The following is a 19,802-nucleotide window of genomic DNA, read 5'->3' on the forward strand; positions in this document are numbered from 1 at the left end:
ATCCACACGAGCCAGAATCCAAAAAATGACTTTGGGATCCAAAAAAGTAGAACTGTAGCATGTTATATAAAGGATGTCATTGGGTTACAACTTGTTTTAATCAACGGGTTTTATTGATTTTATGTGTATGCCTGTTGTACATTGCCTAGAGCCTGTCATTGGCCGGGATGAGGCAATTTAAAAACAACAACAACACAAAAGTCTTCATGCAATTTCTCAAGCTGCCTACTTAATTTCAAAAGCAATATGCTATGTGAATTCATGCCCAGTTACTTAATGCTTGTCTCTCCTTTGACTGGATCCAGACTAAGTTTTCTGCTAAAAGCAAGCAGAACTTCTCTCCTCCTCCTCCCATCTAAGCCTTTTGATCTTCCTGAATTCACTGCCACAGGAAGCGGTGGCGGCTACAAGCGTAGACAGTTTCAAGAGGGAAATGGATAAGCATATGGAGCAGAGGTCCATCAGTGGCTATTAGCCACTGCTTACTGTTGGAACTCTCTGTCTGGGGCAGTGATGCTCTGTATTCTTGTGCTTGGAGAGGGGGCACAGTGGAAGGGCTTCTAGCCCCACTGGTGGACCTCTTGATGGCACTTGGGTTTTTTGGCCACTGCATGACACAGGGTGTTGGACTGGATGGGCCACTGGCCTGATCCTACATGGCTTCTCTTATGTTCTTAAGTGCTGCTCCTAGGAGACAGGAACGGTGTGAGGGGCAAACTGGGGATCTGCAGCAGGAAGGGGGAGTTAGCAGAAATTAACCCTTCCCTTCTGTTAGCAAAAAATTTAGTCTGCATCCAGCCCATTAACTTCAATGAGGGTTAAGTAAGCAGGACTTTCTATGCATCATACCACATTAAGAAGGCACAACACAGAACTTTTATTTATTAGTATCTATGTAATTTATACACTGACAAAGCCCTGGTTTGATTGTACAAGAGGAGAATAACTGGAAACGGGGACTTAGCTGATAATGAAAAAGTTGCTTGCAGCTGCAACTCACCTGGACAAGCAAAGGATTACCAAACCGCAAGGCACTCTCCAAGTTCTTCCTGAAAGCATCATCTAAGAAGCTGGTACGAGTTATCTTACGGTCCTTATATTCATTCATGATGAATTCTGTTGCTTGCCCAGAGGGATCGATGATCAGGGGGTACCTAAAGAAAATGTCAAATTGCTTACAAGGTTAGTTACGATACAGGGAGACCTAAAGGTTTGCTCAGCATACAATAACAATGCTTCTTTTTAAAGTACAGTTTTGCAAGAATGTTTACAATCTACCGGTTACCCTTCAGAGGCTTAAGGCTTTCCATGTGCAGTTTGTTATCACAGTAACAAAGATGTTGGCTCTGGTTAGTCCTCACTTCAAAGACGATGGGCTGAATCCAAAAGGACAGCCAGGAGGTACTGATGTTAGACCTATCGGCTGCGTTCGATACAGTCGACCATCAGTTGCTAGTCCACCGCCTCGCTGTTGTAGGGATTCAGGGGCTAGCCTTACAGTGGTTTTCCTCTTTCCTATGTGGTCGGGGACAAAGGGTGCCAATTGGGGGAGAGTCGTCGCAGAGACACTTGCTTAATTGCGGTGTGCCTCAGGGGACGGTTCTATCCCCAATGTTGTTTAACATTTACATGCGACCCCTTGCCCAGATTGTCTGGAGGTATGGGCTGGGTTGCCATCAGTACTCTGATGACACCCAGCTCTATCTACTGATGGATGGCCGGCCTGCCGCTGTCCCAGAAAACCTGGATCAGGTGTTGAAAACCGTGGCTGGTTGGCTTAAGCTGAAGCTGGCCGACTGAAGCTGAACCTGACGAAGACAGAGGTCCTTTGCCTGAGTCGCGGTGGCCTGGGTAGGGAAATCCCCCTACCAGCCTTTGATGGGGCGCCACTGTCAATGGCGCCCAAGGTCAGAAGCTTGGGGGTGCTGTTGAAAGCCTCCCTTGTCAATGGAGGCCCAGAGAGCAGCAACTGCGAAATCCACCCTTTTTTCATCTGAGGCAGGCAAAACAGTTGGTTCCCTTCCTCAACCGTCGCGACCTGGCAACTGTGATCCATGCAACGGTCACCTCGAGATTTGACTACTGTAATGCCCTCTACTTGGGGCTGCCTTTGTTGTGAACCTGGAGACTCCAGCTAGTGTAGAATGAGGATGCTAGGCTGCTATCGGGGCTGCCCAAGTGGGAACACATACAGCCAGCGCTGCAGGAACTGCACTGGCTACCAATAGTGTACCGGATTCGTTACAAGGCACTAGTTATTACTTTTAAAGCCCTGTATGGCCGAGGACCCATTTACTTGAGGGACCGTCTGTCTCCACACATTCCCCAGAGGGTACTAAGATCTGGATCCCAACAACTCCTAGTGATTCCTGGGCGAGGGAGGCGAAATTAGTGACCACCAGGGATCAGGTCTTTTCAGTGGCAGCCCTGTCCTGGTGGAATCAACTGCCGGAAGAGGTTACGGCCTTGTGGGACCTCGCCCAGTTCCTTCAACCTACTGTAGAAGAATTCTGGAATAATCGCCATCCTGGAACTATGAGGAACATCTAATGTGTTAGCACCAAGCTGTATATTGTTTTAATCTATGTGTTTTAACTTATATATTTAAATGGTTTTATTGTTTTTATGACTGTGATCATAGCATGCTATGACTCTGACGTAAGCCACCCTGAGCTCACCTTGGCGGGGAGGGCGGGGTATAAATCGAATTAAACAGAAACAGAAGAGACTTTCCTGCCACTCCCTTCCTGCCACAATCCTTTAAAAGTGGTGTGGGCATCCCCAGTACGATGGATGTGGGCAAAAATTGTGAGCTTGTGTCCAGAGATGTGCATTAGCTACGTGCCACTCTTTTATAGTTTCTGGTGGGTAGCCAGGTTGGAGCTCTCACCCGGAGGGCCCAGGAAAACCCAATCTCAGAAGCTTCGCAGGGTCAGCTCTGCTTAATACTTGGCATGGAAGACCACCAAGGGAGGCCAGGGCACTATGCAGAGGCAGGCAATGGCAAATCGCCTCTGAACGTCTCTTATCTTCAAAGCCCCAAGGGCTGCCATAAGTTGGTTGTGACTTCACCAGGGCCAGCCCTACCACTAGGCAAACTAGGCAATTGTCTAGGGTGCCAAACTTCTAGGGGCGCCAAATTGGACATCCTTATGTGACTCGGTGACATTATAAGTGCCGGGGGGGGGGGGGAGGGGATGCCAGAAGTTAGCCCTGCCTACGGTGCCAGACAGTCTAGGGCTGGCCCTGGACTTGACAGCACTTTCTCACTACCACAGCTGTGTTTTTCTGCAGTAGAAGAGCAAGATTCAAGCCCAGGAGCATCTTAAAGACCGACAATATTTCTAGGGTAGAAGCTTTTGAGAGTCAAAGCTCACTTTGTCAGACAAGGGAGCTTTGACTCTTGAAGGCTTACACCCTGGACATTTGTTCATCTTTCAGGTGCTACTGGGCTCAGAAGCTCATAAGAAGATGAAGAGCAAGCTTAAATTTTAATTTAATTTGCTCTATTAATTACCACACTGCATCAGACCTCTTTGGTTAAAATTTTTGTTACCGTGAATATTCCAACCAGTTGTCCCTTGGAAATTTGGCCATGACAGGCAAATTAATCTGCTGCAAGATACATCATCTCTGAAGATATAGCATCTCCGTTTTTACTGTCACACAGTCATCCGCCATAAAACAAGCATACATTTGTTTATGTCAGTGGCCCTCTCAACATCGTTGGCCAAGAAATTCCATAAATTAATGGTGTCACATGGAATACCGTATTTTTCGGTCCATTAGACGCTCCGGACCATTAGACGCAGGTGCCTGGCTGGGAGACAAGCGGCGAGATCGCTCCCTCCGCCCCCACCGCAAACCCAGCACTTCGCAGGGAGCTATCTCGCCGCTTGTCTCCCAGCCAGGCACGCAAGCGCCGGCGTGCTTCCCCCGCGCCTGGCTGGGAGACAAGCGGCGAGATCGCTCCCTGCGAAGTGCTGGGTTTGCGGTGGGGGCGGAGGGAGCGATCTCGCCGCTTGTCTCCCAGCCAGGCACGCAGGCACGGGGGAAGCATGCCGCCCCCTCCACAGCCGGCACTCACAAAGCGCTGGGTTTGCGGAGGGGGCGGGTGCTTCCTCCGTGCCTGTCTGCCTGGCTTCAGCTGATGCTTACAGCAAGCGCCAGGATCGCTCCCTCCACCCTCCGATCCAAGCACTTGCTTTAAGCATCAGCTGAAGCCAGGCAGACAGACACAGAGGAAGCACCCGCCCCCTCTGCAAACCCAGCGCTTCGCGAGCGCCGGCTGTGGAGGGGGCGGCGTGCTTTCTCCGTGCCTGTCTGCCTAGCTTCAGCTCTGATGCTTAAAGCAAGCGCTGGGATCGGAGGGCGGAGGGAGCGATCCTGGCACTTGCTGTAAGCGTCAGAGCTGGAGCCAGGCAGGCAGGTGCGGGGGAAGCGCCGGGATCAGAGGCGGAGGCAGAGGATCCCCCCCCCAGAGGAAGGTACGTACCTTCGCTCCATAAGACGCACACACTTCCCCCCCACACTTTTTTTGGGGAAAAATACGGTACTTTGTTGGCCTTTGGATAGGAAGTCTGGGCAATAACCTGGAGTACTTTATTGTATTGTCCAAATGCCAACAATCTGAACGCTTCCAAAAATACCCCTTCACCAGAAAGTCTGGAAAGGAATAACAAATGATAGAAGTACTCAAATAGTACTTTGTGACAGTTTTCAGAAGAGTCACTGATATACATAAAAAGTATGAAGAATGACAAGAGTACCTGTTGAATCGCTTGAGCATAATTGCGTTTTCTGTGCACAGGTCATCGGCAGGCAGAGAGCTTGCCTGCCAGCGAAGGCGTTCATCTGCGTTGGACAGGTATTCGGTCCTAGCAATATCTGTACGGAACTGTACATTAAGAATTGCTGTGATTCAGTAAAGGAGTACCAAAGGGTTGACCACTTTTGTGGCTAAGAAAAAGAATCTGCTTTTTGCAGGTTACAGGCTAGGTGTGACCAGCTGTTACCCCTGAATATATAACTATCCTGTGACAAGATGCATCTAGCAGAAGATGCATCATTGGCTGCAAGTCAGACCCACTCCCTGCAATGTGCCTTCAAAGGAGACAGAATTTTACCATCCAAATGGTTAGTCGACAATGGAAACCCTAGACTGAGGGAAGCACTTTCCATATCCCAAAACTGCTCAAATACCACATCTTTTTGCATAACAGACAATAGTCTGAAGGCACATGACAATTGCCCTCAAGCTGAAGCAAGTCCAGCTGGTCAGATGTGAAACATACATAAGCTGCTCTGGGCTTCAGAAAGGAAGAATGGAGCACAAGGAAAAAACGGAAGAAATGCCAAGCCTTCAGGTGAGCAGCAATGATCGGGTTTTATGACCTGTGGGATTAGGGTTGCCAAATCCAATTCAAGAAACATCTGGAGACATTGGTGGTGGAGCCAGGAGCAAGGTTGTGACAAGCATAATTGAACTCAAAAGGGAGTTCTGGCCATCACATTTAAAGGGACCGCACACCTTTTAAATGCCTTCCTTCAATAGGAAATAATGAAGGATAGGGGCACCTTCTTTTGGGGCTCATAGAATTGGACCTCCTGGTCCAACCTTTTTGAAACTTGGGGGTTATTTTGGGGAGAGGCACTGGATGCTATACTGAAAATTTGGTGCCTCTACCTAAAAAAAAAGCTCCCCGCCCCGAGCCCCAGATACTCATGGATCAATTCTCCATTTTTATCTATGGGAATAAGTCTCCATAGGTAATAATAAGAGTTCCCAGCAGACATTTTCCTCCCCTCCCCCCGCTTTCTAATAGCCCTGAAGCTGGGGGAGGGCTTCCAAACCGGGGGATCCCCTGCCCCCACCTGGGGATTGGCAACCCTATGTGGGACACAAGTTACTACCTGAATATTTGCTTGCTGCAAATGGTGGGACCATGTTGTGAAGAGGTTTTGACGCATCTGTTGGTCAAAGTAGCCGGCGTAAGCAATAAAAGCCCCCGAAAGCAAGCAATCCCCTGCAATGGTGGACATTTGATTCTTGAAGGTTTCACTTGTTTTCTCCCATCTTTCACGTTCAGCAGACAGGCTCTTCAGGAGAGCTGTGCTACGGTTAACCTAGAAGCAAAGTGGGGTTAGGAAGAAAGGTTAGATCAAAGCTGTTGGGGATACATTCACACTAAGTAAGCCACTGACCGGGTTTTTAGAGTTCCAAAAAGAAAATATTTAAAGTATGTGGGCAGAATATGTATGTGAGGATCGGGGTGGAGGGGGGGTGGGCTGCAGTGGCAAAGTATTGCTTAACACGTATTACAAAAAACACTGATGAAGGGAGCTTTGAGTCTTGAAAGCGTATAACCCAAAAAATCCCATTGGTAAAGGTATTGCTGGGCTTGAATCTAACTTTTTTTTATTGCAGACCAACATGCACCCTCTGAAACCAAAAACACTGAAAAGGTTTTTAAAAAACGTTTTTCTATATAGCATTAAATGCCTCTTCCAAATCAAGGAATCAATTATATGTTGAATTGGATCTTATCTGCTTTTTTGTTTTAACACCTTCTCTTTACAACAACCCCCCATCCCGTGTGGTTTCCCCCCACATGGGCCCCACAATCCCTAGGAAAGCCTTTCTGGTCACCAAGAAATGCCCCCTTCTCCCTTTTTTGCTGGGAGGATAGAAAAGCGGTTAGGGTCTAACTCTGTCCTGTAGCTCTCAAAAAAGAAAATCTTTTGATCTTCACTCAGTGACAAGATATATTTTTGCAAGGCAGAAGAAATCATAATTTTTAAAAAAGAAATCATAATGAACATAAAGAAAAAGAGGAACGGCTGCTCAAAGCTTGGGATGCAAGAAGTGTGGGAAGACTCTCTACATATCAAAGTTGCTTTAAAGACAGCCTGAAAATCCAGAAGAAGAACACCAGGCTGTTGTTGTCAATTACTTAATAATCACGTAAGAATGTGACTAGTGAAGATAATATATATATTAAGGAGCCCTAATCCGGATGGCCCAATCTTGTCAGATCTCAGAAGCTAAGCAGGGTTGTCCCTTGTTAGAAACTGGATGGGAGACCAGGGTTGCTATGCAGAGGCAGGCAATGGCCAACCACCTCTTGCCTTGGAAACCTTACGAGGTCACCACAAGTCAGCTGTGATTTGATGGCATGTTAAATCTCCACAAATTAATGCTGTACGTTTATCAATACTATATTGTATTTTTTAAAAAACCTGTTTTTAAAAAATTCAATGGCACAGAAAAGCTGCTGATAAATTGAAAGAAAACATAAAAAATGGAGGAGGGGGCTTACCTTTGCCTCTACAGCAGCCAAGTCTGCTTTAATAGCTTGAGCTTCCGAAATCAGCACGGCATACTCTTCCTTGTAGCGGGCAATACTGGCCTCCAGATCCCGGATCATCTGCTCCACTTCATTAGCTTTCTGCTGGTTGTCCTTGGCGTCGTCCTCCAGCTTCTGCAGCTCATTCCGCAGGGGCTCCACTCGTTTCAACATATCGGCGTAGTTCAGCTGGAACACAAGAGGGTGATGTTAGCCTTACACCCTAGATCAGGGGTGGCCAAACTCCAGCTGGGGAGCCGCATCTGGCTCTTTTACACATATTGTGTGACTCTCAAAGCCATCACCATCCCACTGGCTGGCTTGGAGAAGGCATTTCTCTCTTTAAATCACTTCTCCAAGCCAAGTCAGCCAGAGGCTTAAAGACTGCATTTAAAGTTAAAGTTGCTTTCTTTCTACCTCTCCCTCCTCTCTCCCATCTAGAACTATTTCCCTTCCTTCCTTCCTTGCAGCTCTCAAACATCTGACATTCATGTCTTGTGGCTCTCAAATATCTGATGTTTTCTACGTGACTCTTATGTTAAGCAAGTTTGGCTTCCCCTGCCCTAGACTGCCTGCGGTGGGCCTTCCTAGTTACAAGCATTGCTGTTTTGTGAGCTACTGTGGGACTACCAAAAAACTGCAGAGTTAACTGCTGAGAGTGACTCCTGACAAGCTGCTTTCTTCCCCTCCCCATCACTATCAAAACACAACACGATTTTGACAATACGGCATCATCCCTTTCTGTGCAATCCAAATGCCACGAGATATTTACCTGTGCAATAGCCCATTTTACCATAGGACCACAGGCCAGGGATGCTCTGTTCACTATTTCGTAATTGTAACTTGGGTTTGATAAGTAGTTCTTCTTCATCTTGTCCCGTATGGCATCGCTGCAAGAGGCGGGGGAAGGAAACAAAGAGTTTGAGGAACGGCATGGAAAACTTTCTCACATCCTTCAGCATGCAACTACGACCACCGAGACTACCAGCTATCCCATCACCACGGTAGGTAGAGACTAAGAAAACCCAAATACCTCATGTCTTCGATATTAAAGTTGACAATGCTGCTGATGAAATTATCTCTGAGAATAACTGGCCTGATCTTTTTCCAGTCATTTGTCTCCTCACCCAACAAGAGACAGATTGATTCTAAAGCCAGTTTTACTGCACCGGGCGGGTTGGCCATGGTTCTCACTTCGATAAGGTGCTGCCTCTTTATAGAGCTCACGGCTGGCAAAGGGGGATGGAAAAAAGCATTCAGCATGCAACATCGCCACATGTTAAGGCTGCCACTGGGAATGGGAGAAAGAAACTTCGGTTCCGAGGCCACCTGCATCCTCTTTTTATGGGTGCAAGCTTCTGAGACTCAAAGCTCCCTCTGTCAAGTGTCTGTCACACAGCATGGGCCTAGGAGGGCCTTCTACTGGCTGCCACCACTCTGGTAAGGGTCTGCATGGAGGGCCCAGAACACCCAACAACCCTTGTCTTCCTTATTAAGAAATATCTCTTAACTGTGACCAAGGAGATGTGATGACCCAAGGAGTATAACAACAACAGTTTATTTACAGTGCTCAAATAGCAAGTGGGTAAAACAGTGAAATATATATACAGTAAAGGTTGGTGAAAATAAACAAAAGCCCTGATGTTTTTAGCTATACAGTCCCTACTCTAATAATCAACACTCACCCCCTTGGGTAAGGGATCTCTCCCCTGCTGCAAGCTCTCTAGGCTACAGCCTGCCTCCAGCCCAGCCTTCCAGGAAAAGAACACACCCTGCCTGGGCGTGGCCCTTTAATGTTCTCCTCCCAGGCTGCACCACTCTCTGGGCCAATTTCCCTACAAAATCTTGCCACCCAATCAGAGGGACAGAAGGGAACATAGGCAGGCTTCTCTGGGCCGAGGATCATGACGCTGATAAAGGGAGCTTGGACTCCTGAAAGTTTATCACCCGGGAAATCTTGTTGGTAGGACTCAAATCTTGCTCTTTTGCTGAAGAGCAGCATGGCTACCCAACAGAAATTAGTTTGCTCTTTTTAAAGAAATAATATATACTATAGCATCTCCCTTGTTTTTTTCCGCAGAGGCCCTCAAGAACAATTTCTTTCTTTTCCCAGCAGCAGCCGACGCGTCCTTGTGGTTATTCACCTGATCTCCCCAGCTGAAAAGTTTACAATGGTAGGGATGAAGTTTTCCCGCATAATGATGGAGCGTATCTGTTTCCAATCAGTTGTGCTTTCGCCCAAGAGCAGGCAGATGGACTCTAGGGCCAGCTTCACTGCCCCGGGAGGGTTGGCCATAGAACGGACCTCTACCAGATGTTGCTTCTTTATTGATTTAACAGCTAGGCAGGAGCAAACCCCGATCAAACAAGGAGAGAAAAAGGACATCGATTTGGGAGAGAACAAGCAAAACAGCAAGCCAATTAGCAAGTCTTGGGAAAGGGAAGATTTGAAAGAGTTTAAGATTCAGTACAAATCAAGTTTCAAGTTCAGCGCAAATCAGCCTAGTACTGTCTGACAGGTAACTCTCTTCACTGACTGACCATTGGAGTTTGCAAAGAAGAATGGAAAGATCATCGACAAGTGTTGATTTTTTCCTGATTCTTGCCTTTCAGCAATTCCATTTCAAATAATACAAAGGAACAATTAACTTACAACAATTTTTTTCTGCAAGCATGTTAACAGCCAAAAGCGGCAGTTACATTCACTGCAGCAAAATCTCTTTTAAGACAGGTCTCTTGCAATTCTAAAGCCTTTTAATGTCTTTAAAAGAATCACCATAAAGTAAATTAAATTCGCCATGCAACCTCAAAATGTATTACTGCGATATGAACTGGTACTCTGAAAGACCTGCATTAAGGCTTCCAAGCAGGGCACGGCGATACTTAACACAATTAACCAAAAATGATTACCCAAGAGAATTAAGCTTTAATCAAAATATGGATTCATGGGGCCCATCGCCATTGTTAAATTTCTGTTAGGGTCTCCATTAAGAGTGAGCTGTTGCTAAGATAGCTCATCCAGAGGCGTGAACACCCCCCCACACTGTCTGCAGAAGTCTAAACTGGATCGAGGGGGACCATTTATACAGGTAGCATTCACATACCATTCTGAGCCTCAATGACTGCTGGCTCCACTTTATCCAAATCTTCCTTCACACTCATTTGTTTGTCTGCAATGACCTCTTGCTGTTTGTGCAACTGTTCTTGGATTTCTTGGCTCATAACCTACAAGCAAGTTACATGGGATTAAGACTCCTTCTGCCCACTGCAGAGGGTTTAAGGCAGCTGGCAGGCAGCATTAAAAGCTTTCCCCACCTTTTTCTTTTCTGCCTCCTGCTGATCTTTCACCATCTTTTTCAGCTTGTCGTTAGCGGCTGCATTCTTGACTTCCAGCTCCTGGCTTTTGATTCTCAAGTCACGGCGCAGCTCCTCTACCTATGACAAGTGACAGCTTTTCAGTTACATCAAGATCCAGGAGAATGTGACGCTTACAGGTTCCGCGGATTGCAAAGAAAAATTCTGCTTTCTTTCTGTAAGGTTTCTACCTGGTCAACTGTCTCCTTGATCTTTCTAAGACCGACGTTCAAATGCATCTGCTGTTCTTCCAGCTCGCTCCTTTTTTCATTGAACAAGTTGGCGTAGTGGTTGATAAAGTCCAAATAATGGCGAGGAGTGATGGCCATGGTCCTGCCTCCACGTTTGGCGAGGCGAGCGTTAGCCTGCCAGAGGACACAGAATGTTAACGGATCTAACAGTGCTACTTTAGAAATCCTCTGTGTTGTGCTTCAGAAAGAACAGCAAAACATTCTGTAACTTTTACAGACAACAACATGAAACAAGCTGCTAGGAAGGATGAATAACAAAAAGAGAAGAGGAAGACTCACCTGGTGAAGGGTCTGATGAACAAATACGCAACTGTTTACGATGGCCTCCCTGTGTGATGGTGGTTGTGGCAGCTTATCATATACTACTGGCATGTAGTCGGGCACAATGTAGTTTGGCTTTTCAAGATCCATTTTGCTAGTAAACTCTTTGCCAACTTGATAAAGGGCCTCAGTTGACCAGTCTCCAAACCAGTTCAAGACACACCTGAGCAAGAAAAAAGCAATCTCTGAACACCCTACCCCATATTTCAAAAATTAATGTGTGAGTATTCAGACACTGTGCAACTTTTCTCCACAAGAATTTTTTTTAAAAAGCTCTGCTGTGCCACAGGTGTGTGACTTCTAAAAGACCTGCTCTTTTGTCTCAGTTATCCAAGTATTCTATTAGAAACAAAAGGAAGTGATTTTTTAAAAAATTGTTCATGACTATTGCCAGAGAACTCCCAAAGAGGTTATTGCTGCGATAGCTTCCAAAGAACTGAGAGCGAGAAGTGGCTATGCTCACTCTTGCACATGCAGTCTACGCTTGGTGCTAGACCAGGGGTGGCCAAACTGTGGCTCGGGAGCCGCATGTGGCTCTTTCACATATATTGTGTGGCTCTCGAAGCCCCCACTGCCCTGTTCGCTGGCTTGGAGAATGCATTTAAAGTTGCTTTCTTTCCACTTCCCTCCCCATCTATTTTCCTTCCTTCCTCAAACATCTGATGTTCATGTCTTGCAGCTCTCAAACATCTGACATTTATTCTATGTGGCTCTTACGTAAAGCGAGTTTGGCCACCCCTGTGCTAGACTGAGTGGAGCTTGAGCCAAAAACATATTTAGCTTTGAAAGTTTCCAAAGCTGCACACTTGAGATCCTAGCAGTGTGATCTAGAAAGACTATTATGAAGAATGAGCAGCTTGTGTACCTGTTGAAGAGAGCTGGAGATGTGGCTGCCCTGTCTTTCAAGCCTTCAGAAGACGGGTTCATGGTGAAGACAACGTGGAGATTGCGAATGACTTGGCTGGTGAACCACTTATAGAGCTCTTCGTGCGAATCCAACATCAAGCCTTCTTTCTGAGCCCCTTCCTTACACTGAGTCATAAGAGTGGCGTATTCATCTCCTTCAAACAGACCAGGGACCTAATTTGAGGGATACACAAGTTATTCAAGGTAACTGATGCAGTTTTTTGTATTTAGAAAAGTTGTGGGAGGGTATCATGTTGAATTTTCAGGGTGGGAGGAAGAGACAGATTCCAAAGTCAAGGACAGGGGTCCAGTCAAATGGGACATGAAGGGCATTAGAACCAGAGTCTTTGAAACCAGATCATGTGAGCAGAAGACAGTGACTTTCTTTCCAAACTGTGCTGGAATACAATATTCACAGTCAAAGGGAAGTCTCAGATGGTAGTGTTGGGGGATTCCTGCTCTGCCCCATGACTGTTAACCTGTAGAGTTCTGCAGGGTTCAATCTTATCCTCAATGCTATTTAATATGAAGCCACTGGGACAGATCATCAGGAGGTATGGGCTGCAGTATCACAAATATATGGATGATACCCAGCTCTACCTGGGTAGAAACTTAATCCTGACAAGGCAGAGGTTCTCTGGGTTAGTAGAACAGCAGCCCAAGGATTTGAGATTTCTCCTGTCTTAGATGGAGGAAAATCCAGGTTTGAGCTTGGGCATGTTCATAGGGAAAGTGTTCCAACCCTTTAATCATTCTAGTTGCCCTGGGCAGGAACGTGTGATTGCAATAAAAAAGGCCAACGCCATGCTGGGAATTATTAGGAAGGGAATTGAAAACAAATCAGCCATTATCATAATGCCCCTGTATAAATCAATGGTGCTGTCTCATTTGGAATACTGTGTACAATTCTGGTCACACACTGTTGTGACATTTCACAATCACACACTGTCTTGACATTTTCAGTGAGTTAAAGATGCTTGTCTGGTGGGTAGACAAGAGAGGGCCTTTTTGGTGGCAGCTCAGCTCCACTATTATAGAACAACCTCCAAAGGGAGTGTGCCTGGTCCCCTCATTTTTGATCTTCAAGAAATAGCTGAAGACAATTTTACTGAGGACAGCATTTGACTAAGCTTGTTTTTATTTACTGACAGTCCTAAGCAGAAATTTTAAACTGGGTCTTCAGTCTTTTTATAATCATTGTTTTATTTCTATTGTAAACCACCTTGAGTTCCGCAAGGTTGAAAGGCGGCTAATAAGTCTTCTAAATAGATAAATAAAATTATAAGAAATGACATGATTGTTTAGCTGCAGATTATGGGCTTAATCCACTTTCCACATGATATAATGGCAACATTTCTGGCAACCTGAACAAAAGCTGACTGTACTTTTGTTGTTGTTGTGTTTTTTTAAATTAAAATTTGCAGTACCAGAAATCCGGTTACAAACAAAGTTACCTCTCCATTGGCAAGAAGAGTATTCATTCTCTCCAGGAACCCAGAATCAAGCACATTTGATTCATCCATTATGAATGCTATCTTCTCATTCTTGCAGCCAGAGCGTCTCAACACTGTTCTCAGATCTTCATCAAAGTCTTCTCCAGTGTATTTTCTGTGCACCTAGAAACATCGGTTATGATAAATATCTTATAGCCTTTATGTACCCTACAGAATTTAATGAGAAACGCAACTTTACCCTTTTGGGGAGTGGGGTTAGAAAAGTGGGTATACCAACCTTAATTTGGTAGACGCTTAAGCCATTCATCCAAGCCACAAATCGTGAGAGTGTAGTCTTCCCAGCTCCGCTAACGCCAATCAGAAGCAAGTGCCCCTGAGGCTGACGGAAGATCCTAGAGAGAGAGAGAGAGAGAGAGAGAGAGAATGTTCGAGAGTTCAACTCAAGGTCAGTACTAAATTCCCCTGTCTTCTTTCCCTGTCCAAATACATTATGCATTATACTGGTACCATGATGATGCCTGAAGATGAATCTTCAGCTGTATTCAGGGTCCTTCTCAAATATTCATATACTTGTACAACACCAAGGATGAATGGTATCCCCTTTATAAATGGATTTATTATTTACTAACAGAAAATGCGTCTGGATAATAAGCTTGTTGTACCTGTCAATTCGGAGCACGTGATCCAAGACTTCATTGAATAAGACCAGCGGTACATCAAGCTCTTCTTCATAGAAAACCTTCAGCCTGGCTTTTACATAGTCTCTCAGCTCTTCTTGATCAACTGGGATGTAATCCTAGAGGACAGTATGTACAAGTAAATGCAGGCTCTCTATCTAAAACTCAAACAGAGTTTGAGCTGGAGCTGCTTTTGCTAATGGTAATGCTTTGAGATACAAGAAGTGCTTCCCTTTCACAAGAAGACAGTCCCTTAGTCCAAATCAAGCAATTGATGCTTAACACGACTCAACCATCCTCAGGCTTTTCCTGAGTCAGGAACAGTCATAGTTAACAGCCTAATGCTTCTTCCTGAAAGAAGGTGTACTTGAGAATATCAACTTGAATGATCAACCAAGTTTTTCAAATGTAGGTTAATTAGGTCACTCTGAGATCCTTGGAGAAAAGGTGGAGTAAAAATGTACTACACAGATAGAGATCACTATGTAAGCAGGGTCTCTTGTGTGTATGGGAAGCAGTTCAGAGCCTGCAAATGACCCATTTGCTGCAACATATTAAATATCCCTTGCCTCAGTTTTAATTAGCTGCCAAACTGTATTCTCCCAGTGGGGACAAAATCTGACTGTGGACAAGTAGGGCAAAGCCACACAAGTGCCAGACAAGAAGACAGCTGGAGGCCCATGTACAGTAGTTTTTATTCCACAGGGAATAAGGATCAAAAGAGGCACACAGTTATGTTGTCTATATTTTTAACTGATCTTGGAGAACCAGGAATCACTGCAAAGAGGGACAGTAAAAAACAACAACAAAAAACTGCAAAGTTCTTCCATGTACCTTGTGCTACTATTAAAAGCAAAATATTCCAGTAGCTCTTGGGATCCCGCTAGTTAGAATATTCACAAGATGATCTCCAAGCAACTGTGCCACTGGGGACTGGAACTCAAATTTAAAAAACAACTTTTTAAAAAAAGAAAAAGCAACAGTCCTCCTAACTCAAAAGACTCCCAGAAGAAAGGTTTCCCGCCAAAACTCCACATCATGGCCAATTACAGAGGTTAATAATGTTACAGCTCTTGTATGCTTCCTATTTAGTTTAACCAGAATACCATTTGTAGTTGATAGTGCAATTGCTTTTCCTTAATTTCCTAGGCTGTATCCATCGTTGTGTTCAGAAGTGAAACTGAAGAGTCACTAAGAGGGAAAGTACAACTTATTTGGAATTGTCCACTTTGCTATCCACATAGTAATTAAAACATGGGTATTTCACAAGTTAAAGCGCAAGCAAGCAGTTGAGATTATATCCACCATCTGCCTTTACCTTTGACAACCAATTGCTGTACAAAATGGGCCTGGACATTGCTTTCTCTTTGTCTATGTTGGGGAAATGCTTCAGAGCTACCATGTCAATGTTTTCATCAGTCCAGTGTCTCTCTTCATCTTCTACAAGCCTAAGGGGGACAAAAATAGAAGCCTTCTGCTCAGTAATCAGGAAGCCAAATGTTATGTTCATCATATCTCTTATTGGACCCACTTGCTACAATACAACACAAAACAGTTCTCTACAACCTGAAAGCCCACATGTATGGGGAGTATGGCTAACAGTCTGCAATTAAACAAAAAAAAATTCTGCAGACTCAATATTTTGGTAGATGGAACTTCACCCTATTTCAAAGAACATTGACAGGATTTTCATCTTTACCTGTCCTGGAAGAGACGCAAAGCTTCATGCGCCCAGATTCTAATAAGGCCTTCGACAGGTAAAGTTTCCAGTGGCCTCAGAGCTTCGAAGATGCCTCTCACCCATCGAGTCATTTCACGGGGTGAATAGATGTAGTGAGGCTGGGTGTCCTGAGTAAACCTTTCCTGAAGAAGGAAAGCAAGCCAAATTGTGAGTTAGTTAAAACTACATTTCCAAATTCACTGTCGCTATAGCCACTATTAAGAAGCTGAAAGGCAGCATCTGCCAAGTTACCTGTGACATTGTATAGAACTCAACCATAGCAGCGGTGAGAGGCTCTGCGTAGGTGCGGAGAGATGGAATGAGCCTCAGCATTGCCCGATTGAAAGTGCCATAGATCTGGGTGAGAGAAGCTGGCCCAGGGTAGTCCACGTACACAACTGGAACATGGCGCAGGAATCTAGAAAGGCATGCAAAAAATTAATGTTAGACAAGCTCTTTAGTTCTTTGTCTATTAGCGTAAATATACAGCCTTAAATGTTGTAAGTAAAGTCAGTTAAAGCCACTAGATCAGGGCCAAACTGGATGCTAGGCCTTTGGTTGAGATGGTGGACTCCAATCATCTGGACCTCCCCCCTTGCTGAAAACTGCCATACTACATTTGACCATGTAAAGAGATGTTATTATAGCTTCTATGGTAATTCTTTGCTTCACCATCCATTAGCATTGCTGGGACCTTATAAATTAATGTATGATTCTGCCATCTTTTGAATGGTTTTAAGCAATTTGTCATGCGAATTTGTCTTTAATGGTGCTGCAAAATCTCCTTTTGTTACCCGCCATAAGCCTGCTTGCGGTGAGAGTGGGATATAAATCAAATAAATGAAATACATAACTATTATGGCAGTAACTACTGGACTTGTGGCAGCTGTGACATCTAGTGCAGTTGTCAATGGAGTATTGATGCTTAAGACAGGCTCTAAAATACTTCTGATGGCTTAATTCATTTGGATCAGTCTTTGAATTTAGGGGAGGAATTGGGCATGACCCTGATAGCTAGCCAGCGAGCAATGGCTGAATAACATCTTGCAATTATTTACAGGTACTTAAGGATTAGATGTTTTTTAAAAGTTCTTTCAAAAAAGCAGAGAAAAACTAAATTCAGCAACTAAATTAGATTTTTCTAAAAGAAAAAGATACACATGAAGTAAAGACAAAAATCTAATAATGATGGTGGCAGATCGCCACACACGTTTCTGTAAATGAATGTAAGAGAAGCCATGCTGGATCAGGCCAATGGTCCATCACCATGTCACACAGTGGTCAAAACCCAGGTGCCATCAGGTCTGCCAGCAAGGCCAGGATTCCAGAAGCCCTCCCACTGTGGCCCTCCAAGCACCAAGAATATAAAGCATCACTGCCCCAGACACAGTGTTCCATCTATACCTTGTAGCTAATAGCCATTCATGGACGTCTGCTCCATAAGTTTATCCAGTTCTCTCTAGAAGCTGTTTATGCTTGTACCCGCCACCACTTCTTATATCAGTGAATTCCACATTTTAATTACTCTTTGGTTTCAAAAAGTGCGTCCATACATAATTGTCATCTGTATGCCATGTGTATTTAAGGATTAGGCACACCCACAAATGTGAGCCCTTGGGTAAGCAAGAGTCAAAGTCTTCTTGCTTTTTAGCTCTTAGCAGATCAGTTAGAACGAGATGAAACCTGTTTGGTCTTCAGAGTGGCTGACTTCTATTATATTTCTTTTCTGTGTCATTAGCCGCTTTGGGTCCTCATTGAGGAGAAAAGCAGGGAATAAATAATGTAGTGTTCCAAACAGCCTGGGCATCACGTATGTTAAGGCTAACATACTGTAGCTCTAAATGTAACACCCCATTTGCAAGGATAATCCAAACTGCTTAATAAAGCTCAAGAGTACAAACATAGGAACTGGGTTCAAATCTTGAAACTTCACAAAGGAATGGTAAAAAGAATCTAGCATTGACACATGTGCTGTATACATAGACTTGTTACTGCAGACATATTACCTGTGTGAAAGAGGTTTCCTTCCAGGATCTGTAGGTGGGTTACATGCACCAACAAACTGAATTCGCTCCAGTTTTACCCATGTCTGGTCTGACGAACGGTAGAAGCCTCCATGTTCTACCATCTAAGGAAATAAAAATGTTGGTTACGAGGGGAAGCTCATGGCCATACACAAATGAGAGACAGCTGAATTCAGTTTATACTAGCCTGTCTAATGAAGGATATGACTCTTTGTGTGCCATATTTATCCATATCTGGCAGGTTGATTTCATCGCAGAAGAGTACCAGCCATTTCCCCAGCTGAACGGGAGCCAGTACCACACCATTTGGCGTCCGTCTGTACTCGCAGTAATGGTCGAAGGTTTTCAAGAGAAGTTCTGGAGTAGTAGCACTGGAAAAGTTCAACCCAACCACCTAAAAATGCAACAGCATGATTAAAGAACCAAAGGACACACTGAGACCAATAAGTAATATTTCATCAGTTCCTGGTCTTGAACAATTTGTTAAGAATACATTAATTTAAGGGATGTATCTGCCTGCTTTTGTAGAATTGGGAAAGCAAGTTGTGCTTATAAAATCTGGGCTCACAAGACTGTAAGCTGACTTCTATTATATTTCTTTTCTGTGTCATTAGCCGCTTTGAGTCCTCATTGAGGAGAAAAGCAGGGAATAAATAATGTAGTGTTCCAAACAGCCTGGGCATCACGTATGTTAATACTGGAGGTGGGAGAAGTTCTTCAGATAAACTGTTCAGGTTTGCAATGAAAGAGCTATGTAACATCTGAACTAGGAAAATAAGTCTTGAGGTCAAAAACAGAATTAGCTCAGAGACCGGTAAGGGTCAAGTAAGAGTTATTTTAGGCAATACCAAGAACTTGAATGTCCCCAGAGAGATCTTAGACTCTCTAAAAAAAAAAGTGGACTTCAATGCTCTATTAAGCAACTTTCGACATTTCTCTTTAAAAAAAACCCCTTGCAATTGGCATGAGAGGCTGTTACAGCAAAAAATCCAAAGCAATACTAGGTTAAAAACTTTAACAAGGATCCAGCTGAAAAAAAACTCTTTTACCATGTCTCAGCAAAACACAATCAACTGTCTCTGATTACTGCAAGTGCAGTTCTAAGATTTCCCTCCATCACCAGCTGAACTGGAGCAAATGACATATCCTGGGGCTTCTGCTCCTAGATTGAGATTCAATTATTACAAACATGCCAGCTCTACACCCTCCATGTCTATTTACCTCCATGTCTGGCAAAGCCCTGAGGGCACTGAAGAGAGTCATGGTCTTTCCAGAACCTGGTGGGCCACAGAGGACAAGTGGTTTGTGCTCAGCAAGCCAAGTGTAGAGCAAAGCTTCATGGCGGACAGTGTCTAGGGTTGGCACCACAACATCTGGAGCGGCAACTTTGTGAGTCTCGACTTCAATTTGAGGAACCTTCGATTGCCAGGGCACCCATTCTCCAGTAATAGATACCTATGGCAAGATGAAATGATATGTTACTGCCTGCTTTTGTTAGCAGTCAGATACGCTGCTTTCAACCATCTAACTTCAGGAGTTGAACACTGGGGAACAAGGGATCCCTAAAATAGAGGTTAAGTGTGCGGAATGAAACTCAGAGAGCTAACAAAGAGAAATTTTTCTCCCTCTCCAAACCAACAGAACCTGAGGGCATCCAATGAAACTGATGGGCAGTAGGTTCAGGGTGGACAAAAAGAAATACTACTTTACACGGAGAGTAATTAAAATGTGGAATTTGCTGCCAGAGGA

At 44.5% G+C, this 19,802-nt stretch overlaps 1 protein-coding gene across 1 annotated transcript in view; it reads right to left on the reverse strand.

Moving 5' to 3' along the window:
• Nucleotides 1-19,802, reverse strand: part of DYNC1H1 (dynein cytoplasmic 1 heavy chain 1) — a 71,362-nt gene that overhangs the window by 14,867 nt on the left and 36,693 nt on the right. The window contains exons 38-57 of the mRNA XM_060261145.1: nucleotides 19,275-19,508; nucleotides 18,241-18,447; nucleotides 18,036-18,157; nucleotides 16,282-16,447; nucleotides 16,009-16,172; nucleotides 15,628-15,757; nucleotides 14,295-14,428; nucleotides 13,910-14,024; nucleotides 13,633-13,794; nucleotides 12,138-12,352; nucleotides 11,231-11,435; nucleotides 10,892-11,065; nucleotides 10,662-10,781; nucleotides 10,451-10,571; nucleotides 9,491-9,686; nucleotides 8,119-8,236; nucleotides 7,320-7,535; nucleotides 5,914-6,126; nucleotides 4,770-4,897; nucleotides 1,001-1,154 (exon numbers count right to left, since the gene is read on the reverse strand). Coding sequence (XP_060117128.1) covers nucleotides 1,001-1,154; nucleotides 4,770-4,897; nucleotides 5,914-6,126; nucleotides 7,320-7,535; nucleotides 8,119-8,236; nucleotides 9,491-9,686; nucleotides 10,451-10,571; nucleotides 10,662-10,781; nucleotides 10,892-11,065; nucleotides 11,231-11,435; nucleotides 12,138-12,352; nucleotides 13,633-13,794; nucleotides 13,910-14,024; nucleotides 14,295-14,428; nucleotides 15,628-15,757; nucleotides 16,009-16,172; nucleotides 16,282-16,447; nucleotides 18,036-18,157; nucleotides 18,241-18,447; nucleotides 19,275-19,508 — 3,294 coding nt within the window. The remainder of the gene's footprint in view (nucleotides 1-1,000; nucleotides 1,155-4,769; nucleotides 4,898-5,913; nucleotides 6,127-7,319; nucleotides 7,536-8,118; nucleotides 8,237-9,490; nucleotides 9,687-10,450; nucleotides 10,572-10,661; nucleotides 10,782-10,891; nucleotides 11,066-11,230; nucleotides 11,436-12,137; nucleotides 12,353-13,632; nucleotides 13,795-13,909; nucleotides 14,025-14,294; nucleotides 14,429-15,627; nucleotides 15,758-16,008; nucleotides 16,173-16,281; nucleotides 16,448-18,035; nucleotides 18,158-18,240; nucleotides 18,448-19,274; nucleotides 19,509-19,802) is intronic.

This window comes from Heteronotia binoei, chromosome 21 (assembly GCF_032191835.1).
Source record: "Heteronotia binoei isolate CCM8104 ecotype False Entrance Well chromosome 21, APGP_CSIRO_Hbin_v1, whole genome shotgun sequence".
NCBI classification, from domain to species: domain Eukaryota; kingdom Metazoa; phylum Chordata; class Lepidosauria; order Squamata; family Gekkonidae; genus Heteronotia; species Heteronotia binoei.